This window comes from Mus caroli, unplaced genomic scaffold (assembly GCF_978045245.1).
Source record: "Mus caroli unplaced genomic scaffold, Mus_caroli_1 scaffold_20, whole genome shotgun sequence".
Lineage (NCBI taxonomy): Eukaryota > Metazoa > Chordata > Mammalia > Rodentia > Muridae > Mus > Mus caroli.
This window is the reverse complement of record NW_028227275.1, coordinates 147,289-170,918: the sequence shown is the minus strand read 5'-3', so window position 1 is coordinate 170,918 and position 23,630 is coordinate 147,289. Positions and strand designations below refer to the sequence as shown.

The 23,630-nt window shown below is 38.9% G+C and overlaps 1 protein-coding gene and 1 pseudogene across 1 annotated transcript; one reads left to right on the top strand and one right to left on the bottom strand.

Moving 5' to 3' along the window:
* Positions 1-3,426: 3,426 nt before the first annotated feature.
* On the bottom strand, positions 3,427-23,186 carry LOC110285683 (uncharacterized). The gene is made up of 4 exons (XM_021152020.3): positions 23,063-23,186; positions 12,172-12,298; positions 11,681-11,741; positions 3,427-5,727 (listed from the first exon to the last, which is right to left on the bottom strand). The coding sequence occupies exons 1-4, from the start codon at positions 23,063-23,065 to the stop codon at positions 4,089-4,091; spliced, it is 1,830 nt and encodes a 609-aa protein (XP_021007679.2). The 5' UTR covers positions 23,066-23,186; the 3' UTR covers positions 3,427-4,088.
* LOC110285685 (small ribosomal subunit protein eS25 pseudogene) lies at positions 17,582-17,933 on the top strand (annotated as a pseudogene).
* Positions 23,187-23,630: the final 444 nt, after the last annotated feature.

The following is a 23,630-nucleotide window of genomic DNA, read 5'->3' as shown; positions in this document are numbered from 1 at the left end:
CACCCTTCAGGAGGACAGATATTAACCTACTAGCCTTTCACATACATCCTTACTTGAAAAGTATAATCACTCGCTGACCTATATTTAAATAAACAATGGACCACTTAGATAATGGGCATCCCATTCTATACATTGCAGCAGAGCCTATCACCTAGTGAAAACACAATGTAAGATGAACAGAAGCTATAGAAGGAATACAATGGCCCAATAAACTTCTGTGAATGGATTTACCATATATACAGTGTCTTAGGGTTTCCATTGCTTGAAGAGACACTATGACCAAAGCAACTCTTACAAAAGACAACAAATTTAATTAGGGCTGCCTTACAGTTTCAGAGGTTGAGTCCATTATCATCATAGCAAGAAGCATGGACATGTGTAGGCAGACATAGGGCTAGAGGAGCCAAGGATTCTATATCTTGATCTGAAGGTAACCAGGAAGAGACTTTCCACACTGGGTGGAGTTTCAAAGCCTGTGCCCACAGTGATGCATTTCCTCCAACATGGCCACACTTACTCCAACAAGGTCACACCTACTAATAGTGCCACTTCCCATGAGCCAAACATATTCAAACCACCACATTCTACTCCCTCATCCCCATATGCTTGTTCAAACACATGCGTGGGGGCCAGAAGTAAACATAGGATAATGCAAAATACATTTAGTCCAACTTCAAAAGTACCCATAGTCTACAGTGCTCTCAACAATGTGGAAAAAAAATCCAAACTTCAAAGTCTCTCTTGAGACTCTTGCAATCTCCTAACTGTAATACCTCATAAAACCAAAAGGCAGATCACATATTTCCTATATATCATGGCACAGGATATGCACTACCATTCCAAAATGTCATAGTGAGGAAATATTGGATCAAAGCAAGACAGAAAACCAACTGGGCTAATTCTGAACTGCACCTCCATATCTGATATCCACTCCTTTCAGCTTTGTTGACTGCAACAAATTTCTTTCTCAAGGGCTGGTTCCACTCCCTGCTAGCAACTTTCCATGGCAGGTATCCCATGGCTCCCACAGCTTTAACATCTAGGGGTATCAATGGCAATGTTAACTTTATAGCTTCTTGTTCCAGTGTCTGGGATCTACACATGGTTTTCAGGGCTCCTCCAAAGGGCTTGGGTCATTTCTCCAACTCTGTCCTGTTGTGGAACTCCAGGTTTAGGTAGATTCATTCCACTGCTGCTGTTCTTGGTGGTCATCCCATGGTACTAGCATCTCCGATATGCTGGTGCCTTCTGCTGCAACTAGGCTTCACCAATAGCCTCTCGTAGGCTCTCTTCACAATACCAAGAACTTCTTTGCATGACCCCTTCAGTCTTGTGCTGTCAACTGCACCTTCACCAGTGGTCTTCCCTGGCCTCTTGCTGAGGTCCAGCCTCAGCAGGAGAGAGGAGGTGAATGGGAACAGTGGAAGAATAACTTGGAGACAGTGATGGATGCCAGCTGACAGCTCTGCAATCTGCTCAAGATAGCTCTCTTGCAGACCAAAGACAACTCTAATCTGCTTGAAATAGCTCTTGCAAACCAGGGCCACTTTCTTATTTGCATAAGCTACTTCCTTAGTAACTGTTTAATCATTTAACCCAGGTTCTCTTTTGATCATTCCATAAATCAGTATTTTATGACCTTATTCCCTTGACTCTTAGAAATAGAAACTGAAATATAGAACATATTCAAAGCAAATGAACCAGACAGCAAGTACATTTTTTTTTTAACTAGCAAGTCCTATATGGTTCATTGGACACAGTGCATGTGGTTGAGAAGTCTAGACATAGAGGCTGTTTTGTGTGAAAAAGTTAACTTTAAGTATCATGCTTTTTATTTTTTCCAATTTAGAGAGCTCTTGCTTATGCTGATATAAGCAGCATTGAAGCTCATTTTTATAATTCTTAGCTACCTCAATATATTCTTTTAATCTTTGGATTTTTTTTCTTCTTTATCTCAGCAACTCCAAGGCTTATTATTAAGTGATGCCCAACAGTAGAAATATTATCAAGCCATCATCTTTTTTTCTTGACACCAGACTTTTGTCTGTCCCCAACCTCTATTTGGATTGCACATATAACTACCTCCCTTAGGAAGTAAAATATCGGGATCAAATTTAGTTGTTGATATCTTCTGTGGAGGAGACAACCATTTTCCACTATTATCTGATCCTTATTTTTAACTATTCCTTTCTCTTTTGTGATCCAGGGTTTTTTGCTTTGTTTTGTTTTTGTTTTTGTTTGTCTATTGACCAAATCATTGTCTTCTTCTTTAGTATCTTTCTGACAGAGCTCATTCATTAGTGCAGCTATTTCTGTTCTTTCAGGTTTGTGAAGCCCCTCATACAATTTATATTGCATCTTTATATTTTGCATAGTTGAGAAATACTGTAAAGGACAGCTCTTACACTGACTTATATATTCTTGAACGTCTGTTGAACTCATGTTTTCAGAGTTCTTTCCCACAGTCTTAAGGGGTCCTGAAGGTCACAGCATCACCATATTGATGAGGATCACCAGAGACATTTTTGCTCCCTGGAATCATGCCATTTCTAATTATCATGTAGTCACTGACCTTGGCAGAGAGAACATTCTCCTGAAAAAGGAACATGAAGTAAAATATGTACATTATTATACAAACAAGTTTTATGACTATGGCCACCATCAGCACTCAAGATGACCCACATCCTGCTGGCTCTGCTCCAGGGATGGAAATCATGTCATACCTTCCCTCTGCAACCATGCCAGACCTTGCAGCCTCTCAGAGTGCCAAGCATCAGCTGCTCTCCTTGTCCCCTTCATGCCTTCAAAACTAATACCACCTGGGTGATTCTTACACATTACCAAGTCCGACTGCAACACAAGGTACAACCTTAGCTATTTCTGAAACACAGCTTCTTTGTACTCTTAGAAAATACTTCCCAGATTTCACCTCAGTGATTCTGTTCTCTTCTTAATCACTGCTAATTTCTTAGCTCCAGCTAACCAGCATCAATTGTCCCAGTAGTCCTTCTTAATATCCTTCTATAATATCCTTCCTTCAAGGCTGAGACAAGATTTATTTTTCCTAGAAACTGAAGACAACTATGATGTTTAAAGGTTGTTTTTTTTTAAATCATTCACATAAATAGTGTTTTTCTATTGTCTGAATTTCTAAATCCTGACATCAAGATGATATATACAGGCTTTATTTACAAGGCTAGACACATGAATGTTCAGTGAAGACATGTTCATTCCTAGGATCAAGGTCAGTTGTTTTTGTTATTTTTTTGTTTTTTGTTTTTCTTTACAACTGCCTGTAATTCCTGCTACAAGACCTAAGGGTCTAATATTTTTGGAACAAGCATGCATATGCATACACATACAGACACACACACACACACACACACACATCACAAAGACACACTGATATCACATTTTAAAAACAAATTGTTAAACAAATAATTTTTTATTCACAAAAGTTTTTCTCATGTAAGCATTCATTCCTATAACTCAGGTGTTGAGGCTTACCTAGAGTTTTTCTTCATCATGAATTGGCTCATGTAACAGCCAGCATGTAAGCTTGAAGTCAGAAAAGTCAATCCTTTTCAGTTGGTAGTATTTGGGGAGATTTAGAAAATGCTGGCCTGCTGGAGAAAATATGTCACTTGGAGTGACTTGAGTGTTTATGGGTATGGATATACACCACTTCTAGTTCCCATTCTCTGCTTCATGCTGTTCAGCTACCAAATATTTTCTGTGGCCCCAATCAATAGCAGCTCGATTACAATAAATTCTTGTCATTTCCACTGGCCTGAGTTTGAGTTGTGCTGGATCTCAGTAAACCCAATAACACAAAGGCTTTACCACATTGTTTACATTCATAAAATTTCTAAGCAGTATGAATACTTTAATAATGATGAAGACTATAATAGTGTGCAAAGGCTTCACCATACTAAATATATTCATAAGGTTTCTCTCCAGCACAAATTCTTTCATGATGATGTACAAAGGCTTCACCATATTAAATACACTCACAGGGTTTCCTTTCAGTATGATTTCTTTCATGCCTTTGAAGATGACTGTGGTGTGCAAAGGCTTTACCACATTGCTTATAATTCATAGGATTTCTCTCCAATATGTGTTCTTTTATGTACTTGAAGACTACTGTGTTGTGAAAAGGCTTTACTATAATGGTTAAATTCATAGGGTTTCTCTCCAGTATGTTTTCTTTTATGTACTCGGAGATTCCTGTGACATGCAAAGGCTTTACCACATTGATTACATTTATAAGGTTTCTCTCCTGTATGAATTCTTCCATGCACTTGAAGATGACTGTGATATGCAAAGGTTTTACCACATTGATTACACTCATAGGGTTTCTCTCCAGTATGCGTTCTTTTATGTATATGAAGAAGGTTATGAGAAGGAAAGGCTTTACCACATTGATTACATTCATAAGGTTTCTCTCCAGCATGTTTTCTTTTATGTACTTGTAGAGTACTGTGACGTGCAAAGGCTTTACCACATTGATTACATTCATGAGGTTTCTCTCCTGTATGAATTCTTTTATGCCTTTGAAGATGACTGTTACGTGCAAAGGCTTTACCACATTCATTACATTTATAGGGTTTCTCTCCTGTATGGGTTCTTTTATGTACACGGAGACCACTGAGTTGTGAAAAGGCTTTACCACAATGGTTACATTCATAGGGTTTCTCTCCAGTATGTATTCTTTTATGTACTAAGAGATGATTGTTATAAACAAAGGCTTTACCACATTGGTTACATTGAAAGGGTTTCTCTCCAGTATGCGTTGTTTTATGTATTTGAAGATGACTGTGATATACAAAGGCTTCACCACATTGGTTACATTCATAAGGTTTCTCTCCAGTATGTGTTCTTCTATGTACGCGGAGACTACTGTGCTGTGAAAAGGCTTTACCACAATGGTTACATTCATAAGGTTTCTCTCCTGTATGAATTCTTTCATGCATTTGAAGATAACTGTGATATGCAAAGGTTTTACCACATTGATTACACTCATAGGGTTTCTCTCCAGTATGTGTTCTTTTATGTATTTGAAGAAGATTGTGACATGGAAAGGCTTTACCACATTGATTACATTCATAAGGTTTCTCTCCAGCATGCTTTCTTTTATGTATGTGGAGATTACTATCATGTGCAAAGGCTTTACCACATTGATTACACTCATAAGGTTTCTCTCCTGTATGAATTATCTCATGCCTTTGAAGATGACTGTGCCATGCAAAGGCTTTACCACATTTATTACATTCATAAGGTTTCTCTCCTGTATGAATTCTTTCATGCCTTTGAAGATTACTGTGATATGCAAAGGCTTTACCACATTGATTACACTCATAAGGTTTCTCTCCTGTATGAATTCTTTCATGCCTTTGAAGATTACTGTGATATGCAAAGGCTTTACCACACTGATTACACTCATAAGGTTTCTCTCCAGTATGTGTTCTTTTATGTATTTGGAGGTCACTGTGAGTTACAAAAGCTTTACCACATTGATTACATTCATAGGGTTTCTCTCCTGTATGAATTCTTTCATGCCTTTGAAGATTACTGTGATGTGCAAAGGCTTTACCACAATGGTTACATCCATAGGGTTTCTCTCCAGTATGAATTCTTTCATGCCTTTGGGGATGACTCTGATACACAAAAGCTTTACCACAATGAGTATATTGAGAGGGTTTCTCTCCAGGATGACTTGTTTCATGCCTGTGAAGATAATTGGCACATGTGAAAGCTTTACCATATTCATTACACTGATCAATCATTTTACATGTATGAATAAATTTTACAATTTTATCTAATCATAAAGAAGAATCGGATCTTAAGGTTTTATCGTGGCGTTCTCCTTCATTATGAGTTGTTTTACATTTTTGACGATAACTATAATGAAGATACCTAGAAATAGCATTTACATGGCTCACATTTATAGCATTTTTTAATATAAAATTTTCCACACATTTGAAGAGAACTGGAAGAGCTCAGAGCTTTAACACATTGATTGCATTCATATTTTTTCCTATAGTAAGTCGTACCACATTTGCAAAGTGAACTAGGACAAGCAGAATTTCTACATTCGTAACACCTATAGGAATTTTCTGCAGTGTGAGTTTATAGATATCCCCAGTAAAGTTGGAAAACTGGTGGGGTCCATGAGTTGCCTCCCAAACCACAGGACCACTGACCTCAGTCAGATAGGGATAATTTATTGAGTATGCACCCCAGGACTGATTGATCAGAGCCACAGGTCAGACTTGGGAGCTGAACCGTGATATTGAGTTAAGATCCTACAGGGCTTTTTAAGCCTGAGATCTATAAACATCTGTGCCAAGGTATTCCAGTCAAGACTTAGGTATAAGGGATTTCCTTATGAGCCACATGTCTTTGTTATACATTTATCCTGCTCCTGTTGTTTGGGGGATTCAACTATGCTAGGAGACTTACCTTGTCTAATATTCATGTCTCAACTTGTCAACCAGGATGGGACTTATCTTGTCTAACATTCATGTCTTAACTTGCCAACTAGGAGGTCAGTTACACACATACATGTCTCTTTCTACCAAGTAGGATCTCAGTTTCTACGGAGGTCTTGGGATCTTAAACGTTATTCAACACCTACTCAAAATGAAAGTTTTATAACAGATGCAGGTGTTTCTCTTATGTTGGGGTCCATCCCAGGTGCAGCTTATAAAGGCAAATACCATAAATGCTTATACACAGGTGCAGAAAATGTTGCTGAGATTGGTTTGGGTCCAAGCTTATACAAAGCAGTTCTAACTGACTTCTCTTGTGATTGGCTTCCAAGAGCACAGAGTTATATTCTGAAATATATGAAAAATGTCAGACTAACCACCCACCTAGGCCTTAACAAAAACCAATTAATTGCAAACTTGTATCACATTCAGAAAGTCTACTCATATTGGATACTACTACATATCTTCTAATTGTTCTGGGAGAAAGAGAGGTACCTTCTTTCTTTCTTTCTTTTTTTGTTTTGTTTTGTTTTGTTTTGTTTTTCGAGACAGGGTTTCTCTGTGTAGCCCTGGCTGTCCTGGAACTCACTCTGTAGACCAGGCTGGCCTCAAACTCAGAAACCCTCCTGCTTCTGTCTCCCGAGTGCTGGGATTAAAGGCGTGTGCCACCACACCCGGCTTTTTTTTTTTTTTTTTTTTTTTTACTTTTTTACCTTACTTCTGTCAATAGCCCTATGCTCACATGGCTTGTATCCATTGTGACATATGATAACTTAATTTAAAGAGTAACAATGCATTCATGTAGTTTGACTTTTTAATCTTCATAGGCATGTGGTATGGTAGTAAGGTTTCCTCATAATATTCTTGACTCACATACATTGCCCCTCTCATCAAACTTAGCAATGTTACTACATGTATATGAGAAATTCTAGCTTTACTATGGACTATTTGCTTATTAGAAGGTTGTGGACATATACCTATCACCTATTCAGTGTCTATTCCTTTTGCAATATCTAAATGGTAGGAGACTAAACAAATTGGAAGTTATACAGCATAGCTCTACTAGGGTTATGCTTCTGTTAAGGCATTTTTTTTCCTTCTTTCTTTGAGGAATGCCTTGCAAATACATCAGATATCTGACAATGAGGTACATAGTTCTGTGAGAATTTGATTGTTGCAGAAATTTTTAATCTCAATCTGGGGTTTCTATCTTACCTTGATCATTCAACTCATGGATAAAAGACACATAACTTTTACTATTCCCAACAAGCCTTTTAAACAGCACATGAGCTGGGCAGAAATCTTAACCTTTTTGCTATTAGAGTTGGCCTGATGCTACTTGTATTCTGATACTAATACTGATTCCTCAAGATTTGCTTTCCCAGACACAATAATGTCCACATGTAGACCCAAGGATTTAGTGTTCCTTGGCTTGGGGGGGTCGAAGGAGAACCATGAGGGGTTGAAGGTGAATGGAAGAGAAGCCTCCATGGGTAAGGGGAGTCATAAAAATGTAGCCCTGAGGACTGGTCAATTAGAGTTAAGAGCAGCCCAAATAAAACACAGTAATAACTCCGGACTATCAATAGAAAAATTATTAATCTTTAAAGAATAGAGAAATAAACAAAATTAATATAAATGCTTTTAAGCATACATGGATAAATAAATAAATCCAGGTCTTCGATCTCAATGTTTATGAGATAAAAGCAAGAATAGTTAGATATCTTGTGAGTCAGGCTAACTTAATCTACAAACAAATCCAGGTGAGTTCAGGCTACATCCAAAAAAACAAAAACAAAAACAAAAAACAAAACCCCTATCTCAATAAATAATAATAATAGTTTTTAAATTGTTTTAATTATCAAAATAAAGTGGTTATAAATTAAGTGGTTATAATGATATTACAAATCCTTTATGACAGAGGTCAAAGGAGAACAGACCTAAATAAAAAAAGAAGCTATATCATCTATTCTTTTGATGACTTTAGGTTACTGGACCAAAGGGATGCTATTTTGGGAAAGAGGTTCTGACTGGCTGGTTTTGTGTGTTAACTTGACACAAGTTGGAGTTACCATAGAGAAAGGAGCCTCCCTTGCAGAAATGCCTCCATGAGATCCAGCTGTAAGGCATTTTCTCAATTAGTGATCAAGGGGGTAGGGCCCTTTGTGGGTGATGCCTTTTTGGGCTGGTAGTCCTTGCTTTCTATAAGCTAAGCAAGGCAGGGGAAGCAAGTCAATAAGTAACATCCCTCCGTGGCCTATGCATCAGCTCCTGCTTCCTGACCTGCTTGAGTTCCAGTCCTGACTTCCTTTGGCGATAAACAGCAATGTGGAAAGTGTAAAATAAACCCTTTCCTCCCCAATTTGCTTCTTCGTCATGGTGTTTTATACAGGAATAGAAACCCTGACTAAGACAGGCTCTATATTTTTGTTGACAAACAAACAAACAACAGCAACAATATAAAAGGCTTTAGACTCCTTCTAAAATAATAAGGATCAGCCATAACACTTCAGCTATACATAGCCTATAAATCTTGTTGGCTACAGAGTTCTCAAAATTCATTATGCCATTCTTTCATATGGCATAAGTAAAATGTTAATTACAATTTGGCTATTGATTGAACTAATTCATAAAAAGTTGTTTTCACCTACTCAAACAAAAAACAAAAAATTAATCTTTAACTAATCTGTACACTTTTCACATTTCATACAAATACCTTTATTAAACTAAACATTGGTTGTAAGGTTTGTATATTACAAAATAAAAGACCAAGTGGTCAGTCCTGACAAAATTCATCCTTGGGGATGTTGAGATGGTGAGACGTGTGTCCACCTTGCCAGCTAGCTTTATTTTCACTTAACCATTTTTCAACTCCCTTTTGGTCACTCAAACAAAAAATTATTCACCCCAAATCAACAAAAAACAATTATAAAAAGCCCATAGTTCTAATCTCTTAAGTTGGGGTGGATGGTTTCAGTCATTTTATAAATTATAGATTTGTTGTTATTTTAGGAGATGATTACAAATAATTGTGCTTTTGGAAAGGGAAACAAAATAGGGAGCTTAGACTTGGTTATTTATATGTTTCTTACTTTCCTAGGTAAGGGGGAGGGGGTTGAAAAGAAAAAGGGATAAAAATATTATGAAAAATTAAATAGGGATAGATTATTAAAACTACTCACAAACCAAAAGACATTTTAATAGCCATAATCTTACATTGATTAAAAAATTTTTATATGTTAATACAAAAAATAAGGTTATATTTTGTTACATTGGTACAAAATTTGGTATATTTTATATATACAGATTTAAGGTTTTCATTGTTATAAATCTTTATATATTGATACAAAATTTAAGAGTAGTTATTTTTAGAAAGGCATTGTACCCATACAACTCATTTAAAAATATAAGGTTTAATCCCAGTCCTTTCAAAGGTTGTTATTACAAACTGTTTAGGATAATTAAATAATGTAAGTTAACAGTCAGTCAATCAAACACAGAGTTGTATTAGATACTAGTCTAGATTATCACAAAAATAAATATCCTGGACTGTACAGATAATAGGTAGCTGGAGACAGGCATTCTTTGCTTATTCAAATATGCTATAAATAAATAACTGGTCTACAAAAGCATCAGAGATCCACAAAATATGACATTTAACATTATTTCATTATCAAAAGATCTTTTAATTATGAGACATGTCTGCTCCTGACAATATACACTTCAAAAAAGATAATGAACATCAATACCTCTGTGTGGAGTTGCTTCAATTGTGGCAAGCTAGCCACTGGGCAAGAAATGCCCTAACATTATCTGTCCAAAAAGGACACATGGGTACAAGATAGTTGACTGCTATACTCTGCCAAGAAAGAGCAATATTTTATAAATATTATAAAAAATATTGGGGACTGTCCAAGCAGTAAGCTATCTCTGTCATTCCTATAATCTTTAAAATCCATGTTTCTAACACTTCCGCATACTCAAATAATGTTTATTCCTTCTCAAATCTCTAATGGGGTTAAAAATTAAATAGTCATAGCATTACTGTAAACTTAAATTGTTTAAGATATAAAGGTATGTTCTAGGTCCACAAAGGTAATTTTAGGAGAGTTATACAAGTTAGGATAAAAATTGATTTACATATAAAACTCTAGACTCACCAGGATAAAATAGGTAATAAAATACTTTCTCCTAAAATGCCAAATACAAACAGACAAGATTTTTAAAATGTTACTTTTACTTAATTCAATTTCATAATTGTTCCTAGGGTGTGTTGTTCATTATTATTTAAAAAGGAGCCTTTTTTTTCCAATTTCTTTATTAGATATATTCTTCATTTACAATTCAAAGGCTATCCCAAAAGTCCCTTATACCCTTATACCCTGCTCTCCAACCTACCCACTCCTGTTTCCTGGCCCTGGTATTCCCCTGTATTGGGGCATATAATCTTTGCGAGACCAAGGACCTCTCCTCCCAATGATGGCCGATTAGGCCATCTTCTGCTACATATGGAGCTAGAGACACGAGCTCAGGGGGTACTGGTTAGTTCATATTGCTGTTCCTCTTATAGGGCTACAGACCCCTTCAGCTCAAAAAGGAGCCTTTTTATTTAGACAAAAAAGGGAATTATTGAGGTTTGGTCCACTGCTACGTATTGTAATGCTAAATTCTATACATGAAGGTCTAGGCCTATGAGTGATTTCACACATTTATAAGCTTTTGTTGTGCAAACTTTATTCCCTGATTTAAAACTATTAGTTAAATAAAACTGGCTACAGCCAACTACTAGATGGATTAGAGGTAGGTGGGTTTGGAGTGACCTGGTTGGGGGAGGAGAGATGAAAAGGAGGAAGAACGAGTAAAGAGAAGAAAGCATCCATGAGGGGAGAGAGACCATGAGCACATGCCAGGAGAACCAGCAGGTATCTGGGGAACACAGCTGGGGAGGCAGCCAGGCCAGCAGCTTAGACACAAGAGCAGGGGTTAGGCACCTCAGTAATTGTCAAAGCCAAATAAAATAACCATAGTCCGAGCCTCATTTATTTGTAAGCTAGTCGGAGATAGTTTAAATTAGTTGTGCTATTCTTGAAACAGTGCTTTTTAACACTGTTGCTTTTCTTTAAAACTTCCAGGACACATTAACATTTTTTCAGATGCATTATTTATATCAGCTTGCACATGAAAATTACCTTCCATGTCTTCTGGAACTTTGACAATGTTCTTCAATATTATGGTCGTCCCAATTGTAGCCTAAAATATAGTACCAGAAAATGTATGATATATTATTGGAAATTAGGCAAAATTCAAATTACTATAATCAGTGAACCTTAGAACTATGGCCGATTTTTCTTTTCTTTCTTCCTGATTCGTTCTCTCTCTCTCTCTCTCTCTCTCTCTCTCTCTCTCTCTCTCTCTCTCTCTCTCTCTCTCTCTTTCTCTCTCTCTTTTCGAGACAGGGTTTCTCTGTGTAGCCCTGGCTGTCCTGGAACTTACTCTGTAGACCAGGCTAGCCTCAAACTCAGAAATTCACCTGCCTCTGCCTCCCAAGTGCTGGGATTAAAGGTGTGCGTCACCATACCCAGCTCTTCCTGATTATCACTTGAAATTACAGAAGATCATCAATAACAAAGAAACATTTGTTCCCTTATTTTAAAAAGGGAAAGAAAATTCACAGTCTTACCTATAGCAGTCAGGTTCTTGTAAGTCTCCAGCATCACATCTCTGTAGAGACTTTTCTGGGAATGATCCAGCAAAGCCCACTCTTCCTGAGTGAAGTTCACATGCACTTCATCGTAGGTCACTGCATCCTAAAATATCCCATACATGTGTACAACAGAAAGCATGATACCAACAACACTAAATATATGCTTCATTGACAATATATTCATATAATTCTAGTGCTTCCTCCACTTATATCCTGGCACAGAAGTTCTAATATATTAATCAAGTCATTTCATAGGGAAACTGAATAATGAGGTTCATCTCTGTGCCTTTTGAATAGGATGTAGCCTTGCAGATGAAATGCCAATTAACACAGAGAGAGAGAGAGAGAGAGAGAGAGAGAGAGAGAGAGAGAGAGAGAGAGGGAGGGAGAGAGAGAGAGAGAAAGAGACAGAGACAGAGAGACAGAGAGAGACAGAGACAGACACAGAGAGAGAGAAACAGAGAGAAAGATAGAGAGAGAAAGAGAGAGAGAGAAGCAAACAGATCAAAAGTATTGAGCACACATCAGAGAAATTGTATAAACAACCACTAACAACAAAAATGATGGGCAAGCTAGGTGTGTTTGCTCCTGACTTTAATCCCAATACTCAGGAGGCAGAGGCAGGCATACCTAATTAAGTTGGATGCCATCCTGGTCTATGCTACCAGTTCAAGTTAGCAAGAGGTACATATTAAGACTCTGATTCCCCTGCAAAAATTATTCAAACAAACAAAAAAGATAGAAAGAACTCAAAGGTCTTTACTGTGCTAGGGACCTGCCCTGGCCTTTAGAGGAGACCTTTGGGGGAATGGTACTGGGCAGGACACAGGGTCATTTGAAGGTCAAAGACTGATGATCTCTGGTGGCCAGGGGAGAGGCTTAGAACTTGTTAACTCTGTGAACCAGAGAGAAAAGAAAAGAAAATCATTTTACATAGACAACACACACAGACACACACACTCATACACATATACACACTAGCTGAGCCCAACAACCTATCTCATCAATTCCACAAGTGTTTATGCATACTTACATATACACATATATATGCATGAATGTACATACATTAGACAAACAGACACACAGATATATAATTTGCTGGTTAGGGCTGAGCCCCAAATGCCACACACATACATTTGGATGGATGGGGAAGAACCCCCAAGCCATCATCTTATTTCTTTTCTCTGGCCTTTTTATACCTTCTTAGACAAAAGGTCTTTAGAAAATTACCTCATAGATAAAATGTTACACAAAATGGGAGTTACAGAAGGATGCTGATAGTAAGTTCAAAACAGTGTTTCATTTTATAAGCTCATCATAAGTTCAAAGCAACAATTTCACATGGCCTTGTTTTATCATAGTGCACATCTGTGGCCTCATCCTTGGACCTGACTTAGAATGAATGTTTTTCCTTGATCACAAATTTGTCCCAAGCTTATTTCTCCTCCTAGTGTAACTGAATGCTCATTGTATTTCCGATTATGTAGCCTTTACTTACTATTCTATAGGAAGTGGGCACATTCTATTCTTTTTTTTTTTTTTTTACATTCTATTCTTGATTCTAATTTTATTACATCTTTCTGTCAAAACAACTAAAACCATCTCCTTAAATTTTCTTCTTAAAATTATTTCAATCAGATCAGGAATTCTATAAAATTATTAATTCATCTAAACAGCATTAATTCATGAAAGTACATCTTCATGTTGATCTGCAGGGATAGGGTAGGCTGATGCTCAGGAATCATAAGGCTATGTAATAGTGACAGAAAGGCATATCAGCTGCAAGAAGCAATCCTGGGATGAAGTTTCTAAGGACTGTATTCTCAGAGCTCACCTACCTCAAGTCATGCAAAATGGTGGGCCATCTCCAGAAAATTTACTTGCATGCCTTCCAAGCCCATCAGCTAATCAGGCATGTTGGCCCACACCTAATCCCAGCATTCTGGAGCTAGAGACAGGTGAATATCTAAGTTCAAGTCTTGCCTGGTCTACATACCTACTTTTAGGACACATCCAAGACTACATAGAGAAACTTTGTCTTCAAAATCAAAAAACAAAAACAATAAAAATAAGGATATAAAAATGTTAGGGTAGCAAAATAGCCTAGCATTGAATAGCAATTGCTTCTACTGTATCTTATGTAATTTAGGGATAGAAAATATAATGGTGAGGGCATGACAGCACAAGAAGGAAGCTAACTAATCAGTTTGAACCACAACACACAAAAAAAAGAAAATGGGTTGAATCTATAGACACTCATAGCCCATCTCCAATAAGGAATTTAGAAAGGTTCCTCTTATAAAAGCTTCCATAAGCTCCCCAAAAGAGCCACAAAGGAGATACAAGTATTCAAGGACATCATCTGATCTAGGAGCTTTTTAATTCAATTTCAACTACACGTTGAAACCTGCTCACTATAGGCTCATAGTCATCCCAATAATCCTAATAGTCTACAACAGCCTGTACACATGCCGTTCAAATGCCCAGAGACTCTTTTGACACTCGAGGCAATCTCTTGATCAGAAATCAAGAAATCAGAAAGCAAATTACATCTTTCCAACATACAATGACACAGAATACCCTTTTCAATTCCAATAGAGTGAAATGTGTCCACAGTGATGGAAGATTGTATCAAGACAAGAAACCCAACAGGGCAAGCACCAAATTCTGTGCTTTTGTCTCAGATACATGAGGCTTCAGTTTCAAAGGATTTTAGAATGCCCTAACCCTGCAACTTCTCAGACATCTCTCAGTTTGGTTACTTCCACCCCCTATATGCATCTCCTCATGGCAGATTTCTCATAGCTTAGGTATCTTAACATCTTGTGGTCTCAAAATGCAACTTGGGCTTCATCCTCACAGCTTCATACAGTGAACTCTCAGTTTCCTCACTGGGGCTCTGACTTTGCCAAACATAGATGGCTGGAACAGTGCTAAACTGCAACCATAGAGGAATAATTTAAATTTTTGTATCTTTCTTGCTTCTAGTACCAGCAAAATATGGTTGATACTGTCAAGTTTCACTTCTAAATTGAGATGGAACCCACATGCTTAGACCACAGTTGCACCAGGTTTTATATGAAGTTCCTTCCTGGGACTAGGAATCACTTTGAGTGTTACCCTTGGGGCTTAGGCCTCGAATCCAGAGCAAGGTCTTTCTCTTTAATGGTGCTAATTTCCTTGATGAGTCCTGCCTCTGTTTCAACATTTGGCTGCCATCTGAAACTTCCCAGTGCTGTTTTTCTCTATAAGCCATAGACTTTGCATTTATTTCTGTCCAACTTGTTGCTTTTTTTCACTGTACTCCTCAATGAGTCATAACTATCCAACAGATTCAATCTAAGAAATCAGCCCACTGGGGCTGGAGAGATGGCTCATCGGTTAAGGGCACTGACAGCTCTTCCAAAGGTCCTGAGTTCAAATCCCAGCAACCACATGGTGGCTCACAACCATCTGTAATGATATCTGATGCCCTCTTCTGGAGTGTCTGAAGACAGCTACAGTGTACTTACCTATAATAAATAAATAAATCTTAAGAAAGAAAGAAAGAAAGAAAGAAAGAAAGAAAGAAAGAAAGAAAGAAAGAAAGAAAGATGTATCGAAAGATGGCCTAGTCGGCCATCAATGGAAAGAGAGGCCCATTGGACTTGCAAACTTTATATGCCCCAATATAGGGGAATGCCAGGGCCAAAAGAATGGGAATGGATGGGTAGGGAAGTGGGGGGCGCTATGGGGGACTTTTGGGATAGCATTGGAAATGTAATTGAGGAAAATATGTAATAAAAAATATTAAAAATTAAAAAAAGAAAGAAAGAAAGAGAGAGAGAGAGAGAGGAAGGAAGGAAGGAAGGAAGGAAGGAAGGAAGGAAGGAAGGAAGGAAGGAAGAAAGAAAGAAAGAAAGAAAGAAAGAAAGAAAGAAAGAAAGAAAGAGAAAGAGAGAAAGAAGCCCATTATTTTTTAATTCTGCCTTATTCAGATCCTCAGGACATAGCCAGAATAAGAAAGACTTTGGGCCAAAATACCACACAAATGACCTCTGGCTGAATTTATTATGGAGTCTACTTTCAACTGAAATCCTATGACTTTGATTTCTTCTGTCTGCATTACTATCAACACAGTGATCTGCCAGGTACTATAGGATAGCCAATTAAGTTATGTGTGTACATGCCTTTTGCCATCTGAAGTCCTTGTGTTTTCCACATTTCACCCAACAAGAACATTTTTAGGTTCTGCTCAGCAGCAAAATCACTTTTTGCCTTCCATTTTCTCTAACTTGCTACTGTGCTGCTGTGATTAAATCCTCTAACCAAACCCATCTCAAGCAATGAACAGGTTTTTGTTTTTGTTTTGTTTTGTTTTGTTTTTTTGTTTCTGTTTTTTTTTTTTTGGATAGTTTTGTCAGATCGTTTTGAGAGCTTAGGATAGAAACTCATACCAAAAAATGAAGGAAAAAAACTCGGACAAACACTGTTTCCTGGATTGCCCTCTTGCTTGGTCACTGTCTCATGCTCAGCTAGCTTTCTTATCCAGCCCAGGCCCACTGGCTTAAGGATCCTGCCACCCTCAGTAGAAAAGCCTTCCTACATCAATCATCACTTAACACAATCCCTCACTGACACAGCATCCAGCCATTTTGATAAGGACATGCCCTCAAGTAAGACTCCCTCAGATGACTGTAGGATCTAAAATGCTGACAACTGAAGCTACTTAGGACGCACAGACAATAATATATGAGGAAATTTAAAAAACCCAAATCCAATGTCTTAACCATATCAATAACTTCAGTAGCAAAAACCCAAACATTAATGATTGTAACAACCAGAAGTCACAGTTTCCAAGAAATGAGAAGAGGCAAGTCTTTAGGATCAAGAAGAGAAAATTAAAATTGTTTCTCCACAGAAAGTCCCCAAACTAACAAAAATGCAAGGAACTCATAGCATAATATAAAACTTTCAGAAGACAAAAATCAGTGCCGTATCATTTTCCAGAGACACAACAATATAATTAAATTATAATTAATAAAAATCACACAACATAGATGGCACCACTGATAAAGTAAACACAAAGACAGACCTATAAATATAACACTGTCCTTTAAACAAGAACTGCAGGATTATAGTCAAAATCAAAATCAAAGAAATCACTGGCCAGCACTCACCCCATGCACTCTGGTTCACTCCTTTGCCAGTAATAGAAAATGGACTGGGGATGGAGGGCTATGCGATTGGAGAGATTCATTTAAAGCATACAAATGTTTTCAATGGAGAAAATAATTTTGACCACTAAAAGTATCTCATTCTTTTATGATAAAGGAAAGGATGTCCTTTCTTTTTTCCAATATCTTAGTGAGGCTGCAGTGGTCCACACTACTCTCTGAGCTTCACCATGCCACCTAAAGATGACAAGAAGAAAGATAACAGAAAGTTGGCCAAAACAAAGTCAAAGACCCAGTAAATAAATCTGGTGGCAAGGCCAAAAAGAAGAAGTGGTCCAAAGGCAAAGTTTGGGACAAGTTGAACAATCTTGTCCTGTTTGACAAAGCTACATACGACAAACTCTGTAAGGAAGTTCTCAACTATAAGCTTATTACTCCAGCTGTGGTCTCCAAGAGACTGAAGGTTCGCAGTTCCTTGGCCAGGGCAGCCCTTCAGGAGCTACTTAGTAAAGGACTTATCAAGCTGGCTTCAGCAGAAACAAAAAGGCTGGAGATGCCCCAGCTGCTGGTGAAGATGCATGAACAGGTTCAATCAGCTGTACATTTGGGAAAATAAAACTTTATTGAATCAAAAAAAGAAAAGAAAGGAAAGGAAAGGAAAGGAAAGGAAAGGAAAGGAAAGGAAAGGAAAGGAAAGGAAAGGAAAGGAAAGGATGTCTATTATAGTCACTTAGAAAACATTTTGTTTCCTATGATTGATGCTTGGATATCTGCACCGGTGTGAGGAAATGCAAAATTTTAAAAACTAAATACAAGAAAACAGACTTTTAAAGAAAGTGTATATTTGTACTATCTATCTAACAGCTTGTTTTGCATCATCTGCTTTGTAAGTCAAGCACTTTAGAAAACAAGTCTATCCCCATTTTTATGTGTATGCTTATGTGTATGAAAGAGAAGAGAAGTTCCTCATCCAGATTCTTGATTGCCTCGGTCTGTGACCTCCCAAAAATGGCCAGGTTGTACTTTTTACTGATCTTCTAAAATTGATTACCTGACTATTTGTTGCTAATGCCAACTATTGTCAAAGCAGGAAAGCTCCCATTTTACTTCCTCCCAGCCCTTTCTGTGCTGTGACTACATCAGCTTCAAAGTTGATCAGTGTACTCAATTCTTACTTAAGGCACTCTTTATTTATAATTCCCCCCAAAATTCAGGAAGGTTGGAAGACACTCATTCACTAATCTCTTTTCTTTTGCACTGGCCAGTCAGGGCCAGCATGAAAGGAGTTGTAAAACTATCTTCCAGGCACAGAGTAACAGAGGCCAGATTAGATGTGTTCAAAGTAAGTCTTAACTACGTACCATAAGGAATGGCTGAGCTTCAGGAGATGTTGCTTTAAACAGAAATAAATATGAAAGCCCTTGAGAAAAAGAAATAAAACTTCCTTTTTAGCATATTACATGTTATTGTCATTTTTTTTTCATGAGCCAATAAAACCTCTGACTTTTAATGAGTTGCTAGAAAGCCAAAAAATCTGCAACATTTCTATAGGAACACTCTTTCCTTGCATATTAGATGACAGAATTCTTTTTTCAGTCTAAGTACAAAATCAATAGAACCCATCTTAAAAATGACGGCTGAGTAGATCTCATATGTCATTGGTCAAGATGGTTTTTTTTTAATTCACTTTACATCCCAATATCAGTTCCTCTCATCCCAGTACCCCCTCATGCAAATTCCCGCCCTATTCCTCCCTCCTCATCCCTTCACTCACTATCCCCTCCCCCTATCCCCGCCCTCTCCACCCTGCACATCAACTCATGGCAGCACTAGGTGCACCCTCTCACCTATTGAACCTGGTTAGGGGAACAGGATCCACAGGCAGGCAACAGATTCAGGGACAGCTCCCCTTACCCCCACTCTCTGCTCCAGTTGTTGGGCCAAGCTGCACTTCTGTTACATATGTGCAGGGGGCTTAGGTTCATTCTTTGGTGAATAGTTCAGTCTCTGGAGGCCCCCAAGAGTCCAGGTTAGTTGACTCTGTTGGTCTTCCTGTGGAGTCCCTGTCCTCTTTGGGTCCCTCAATCCTCCCTCAACTCTTCTGTAAGACTTCCCAAGCTCCATATGTTTGGCTGTGGGTCTCTGCATCTCTTCCCATTGGCTGCTGGGTGGAACCTCTCACAGGGCAGTTATACTAGACTCCTGTCTGCAAGCATAACAGAGTATCATTAACAGTGTTAGGGATCAGTTCTTGCCCATGGGATGCGTCTCAATTTGGGGCAGTCATTGGTTGGCCAAGGAATGAAGTTCTTTTGCCTTTTTTTTTTATTAGATATTTTCCCCATTTACATTTCAAATGCTATCCCGAAAGTTCCCTATACCCTCCCCCTGCCCCGCTCTCCCACCCACCCACTCCCACCTCCCAGTCCCAGCATTCCCCCATACTGGGGCATATAAAATTTGCAAGACCAAGGGGCCTCTCCTCCCAACGATGGCTGACTAGGCCATCTTCTGCTACATATGCAGCTAGAGACACGAGCTCTGGGGGTACTGGTTAGTTCATATTGTTGTTCTACCTAGAGGGTTGCAGACCCCTTCAGCTCCTTGGGTACTTTCTCTAGCTCCTCCATTGGGGGCCCTGTGTTCCATCCAATGCTGACTGTGAGCATCCACTTCTGTGTTTGCCAGGCACTGGCATAGCCTCACACAAGACAGCTATATCAGGGTCCTTTCAGCAAAATCTTGCTGGCATATGCAATAGTGTCTGGGTTTGGTGGCTGATTATGGAATGGATTCCCAGGTGGGGTAGTCTCTGGATGGTCCATCCTTTCATCTTAGCTCCAAACTTTGTCTCTGTAACTCCTTCCATGGTATTTTGTTCCCTATTCTAAGGAGGAATGAAGTATCCACACTTTGGTCTTCCTTCTTCTTGATTTTCTTGTGTTTTGCAGATTGTATCTTGGGTATTCTAAGTTTCTGGGCTAATATCCACTTATCAGTGAGTGCATATCAAGGGACTTCTTTTGTGATTGGGTTACCTCACTAAGGATGATATCCTCCAGATACATCCATTTGCCCAAGAATTTCATAAAAGGGAATGAAATTCTTAAAGACTGGGAAACATTGGAAAATAAAAACATATAAGAGATTAGAGCAGTGGTACATAAAGAAAATGAAATTTAAAAAGTAATACCAATAATTGACTTTTTCAAAAGATAAATATAATTTAAAATGCATATAGGTATAATGACTTTGAAAAAGAACAGGCCCTTCCCTGGTAGAAGGGAAGATAATAAGATAATAATGAGATACTCTTTGACCTTTTCCCTATGTGTAATGTTAGTTTCTGATATCTGTCTCGGATTTCTGAACTGACTTTTAACTGTGTCAAGGAGGATTTCACATATCTGCATAGTACAATCTTTTAATTGTAAATTCAATATTCATTGGCTCAAGCTAATCTTCGTAAGTTGTATACCCATCAATCTAGTCTGTTTTCATTCACATGCACGAATTACTAGATGCTGGAAAATTACAAACTTACTTACCCTGCCTGAGTCAGTTCCTTCTTCATAATGGTGATCTCTGTAGCTGACTACCTTAAACTTTAGTGTGTGATCTAGCTCTTGTCTGTCCTGTCTCACCCTGCAGTGTATACAGTAAACTGTTCTTCCTATTCTGGTCTGTTCTGCCATGCTCCACAAACAAATCCTTTTCCTGTTATTGCAATGGACAGTTCAATACATCACTCTAATGGGAAATTTAAAAACTCTGTTGTGGTACAGCCTTTTAAGTAAAGAACTTGGGAAGTTTAATCAAGAGGAAAGCAAGGTCATTGCCCTGGGGAGCAATGTGACCTGAGTCAACATAGCTTATCTCAGAAATATTTTTCTAAAAGGCTGAAAATGAAGCTGTCCTAGAATAAACATGTCTTCCCATGGAGAAATCACTGTACACAAAAAAGTTTAGTTAAGAAAAATGTCTTTAATGACAGGATGCATGCAGTGCTGGCTAATGTTCAAAGAGGAGGCAGCAGAGAAGAGATTTTACATTCCACATTTGCTGTCACCCTTAAGTGTCTTTTAGGTTCAGGCCTCAGGTTATGTTTTGAACAATTTAAATATGGACTGGAGTCTGCAAGTCTAGCCACTTAAATGGGAGATTTACACAGCAAAGATACTAACATATTTAAGTATACCAGTATACCAGGGTTTCTCTGTGTAGCCCTGGCTGTCCTGGAACTCACTCTGTAGACCAAGCTGGCCTCACACTCAGAAATTCGCCTGCCTCTGCCTCCCAAGTGCTGGGATTAAAAGTGTGCACCACCACTGACCGACCAGCAGATTATTCTTGAGTAACAAGGTTCTAAGTGGAAGATCCCTGAGGATGAAAAGGATAGGAAAAGTAGAAGGTAGAAAGTATAAAAGCTAGGGATAGGAGGTCTTACACAAACTATGTCTTATGCTAAGTAAGCTTCTTAAGAATAGCATCTTGTATACTACTAACAAGGGAAATGGAAAAAAATGGTAGACTTCTATGAAATCAGCAGCAACTATCATACAATGGGACAAACTCAGAAGGTGTCTAATAAACAGCGGTCCAAAGCAGGACACAGGGTATCTCAAGAACATTACTGACAGTGAATTTAGGACTGATAATCACAGTCCCATATGGTAGGAAGAGTTGGTTCAGGATGTGAAGCAGCCCCTCCCAGAGCCCCAGACCACTAACAGTTCTCACAAGCATATCCCTTGCTTTAGAGGAGCTCTATTTTATTGTCAATACATCAGGGCCTTAGGAAAAACTCTCCAGGTCCAGGCCTCAGTCTGCTACTGGCTCTGAAAAGCATGTTCCTGGGTTTCCTTCTCCATATCTGAGGGCCTCATGGAAAGCCTTGCTTGATTAGGCTAGCCCTTGACACAACAGTGTTTTTTGCTTTCAAATGGTTGTCACCTGGTGTAGTCTTGCCTGTGTGGCAGAACTATAGTTTTCTCAAGAAGAAAACTGGGTCTTTATGGCACACCAGGCCTTAATGTTGGTTGTGACCATGTAATGCCCCCTTGAGCAGCTTGCTAGAGGCCTGCTCTTTGATATGAGGATGGGCTTAGTGGCTAGTTGTAAATAAGAGGTGTCTTCTTTGCTATGGTCTAGAGCCAAATTTCTGGATAATATTCGTGAATAAACATGTGTATCCTAGCATCCTAATCTCTAACAGGTCTGATCAGCACACTACTTATCTGTGGAGTGTTTTAGAAGCAGTTCTCCCTGAAGTAAATTCTACTATCTCCTAAGCATTGGTAAATCCATTACATCATCAATTCTACTCTTCTACATCACAGCTTAATATTGGATTGGTACCCGATGCATGAGATGCCTTTTACAACCTCCACAAACTTAATTCCAAATGGATCTTACATCTAAATATTAAATGTAGAAGACGCTAGGGAAACTAGGGCTCTCCGTGTTTGGCATCCTGCCAAGGATGTTTCTATACACAAGTCCCAACTCTAAATGTTTTGCCCAGACACAGCTCCCATAGTGAAGTTATTCAGTGGCTACCACCGGATCCAGGGAATGACTATGACTACAAGGAACCTGACAGGTAGCCGCATCTGGCTGACACTTCCCACCCAGCCCCAGGGAAGACCACAACAGCTCCCAAGGCTCAGCAGCCTGCTCTTCCCCATTGTGGGCAGTGACCCTGTGCTCACCATGTCGCGACTTCAGAGCGTCCCTCACAGTACCTAGTAGCAGAGTTCAGAGTACAACACACAGAAACCTTCAAGACTGCTCAGTCTCAGAGCGGAACTTGCTGCTTGACACCCGGAAGAATCCTCCTCCTTTTCTGACTGGCAGGTCCATCTGAAGCCTCTGATTGGCCAGTGAGTCTTGTGTGACTTGAGCACCTCCCTTAGGGTAAGAGTGTGCTGACAGACACAGCTTAGAAGTTCCCAGCTCAGGCTTCCAGTCCAGGGCAAAAGGTTTTCCAGATGTGCAGAGATGTACATTTCAGTAGCACTTGTGCCTGTCCTCCAATATCCTACCTGCCTGTCTTCCCACCCAGCCCCGCGGGAGGAACCACTACTCCAGTTTCCGCTGCTCAGCCACCTGCTCCTCCCTTTGTAGCAATAGATCCTGCACTCACTACCTTGCCACTTCAGCCCTTGCTTGAACTCCCCTCAGTACTCCGGAGGCACTTCCTTCTTCCTCCTAGAATAGCCTTTACATAGCAGTAGAGTTTTCAATCTGGTCCTCAAGTGGAAGGATGCCCAGGGTATT

What these genes read in the sequence shown, in the direction of transcription:
- LOC110285683 (XM_021152020.3), bottom strand. An exon ending in CAAGAACCTGACTGCTATAG is followed by an intron (nt 11,742 to 12,171) that starts GTAAGACTGTGA and finishes ACTATATTTTAG; the next exon opens with GCTACAATTGGGACGACCAT. An exon ending in AGTTCCAGAAGACATGGAAG is followed by an intron (nt 5,728 to 11,680) that starts GTAATTTTCATG and finishes TTATCTTCACAG; the next exon opens with GCATGAAACAAGTCATCCTG.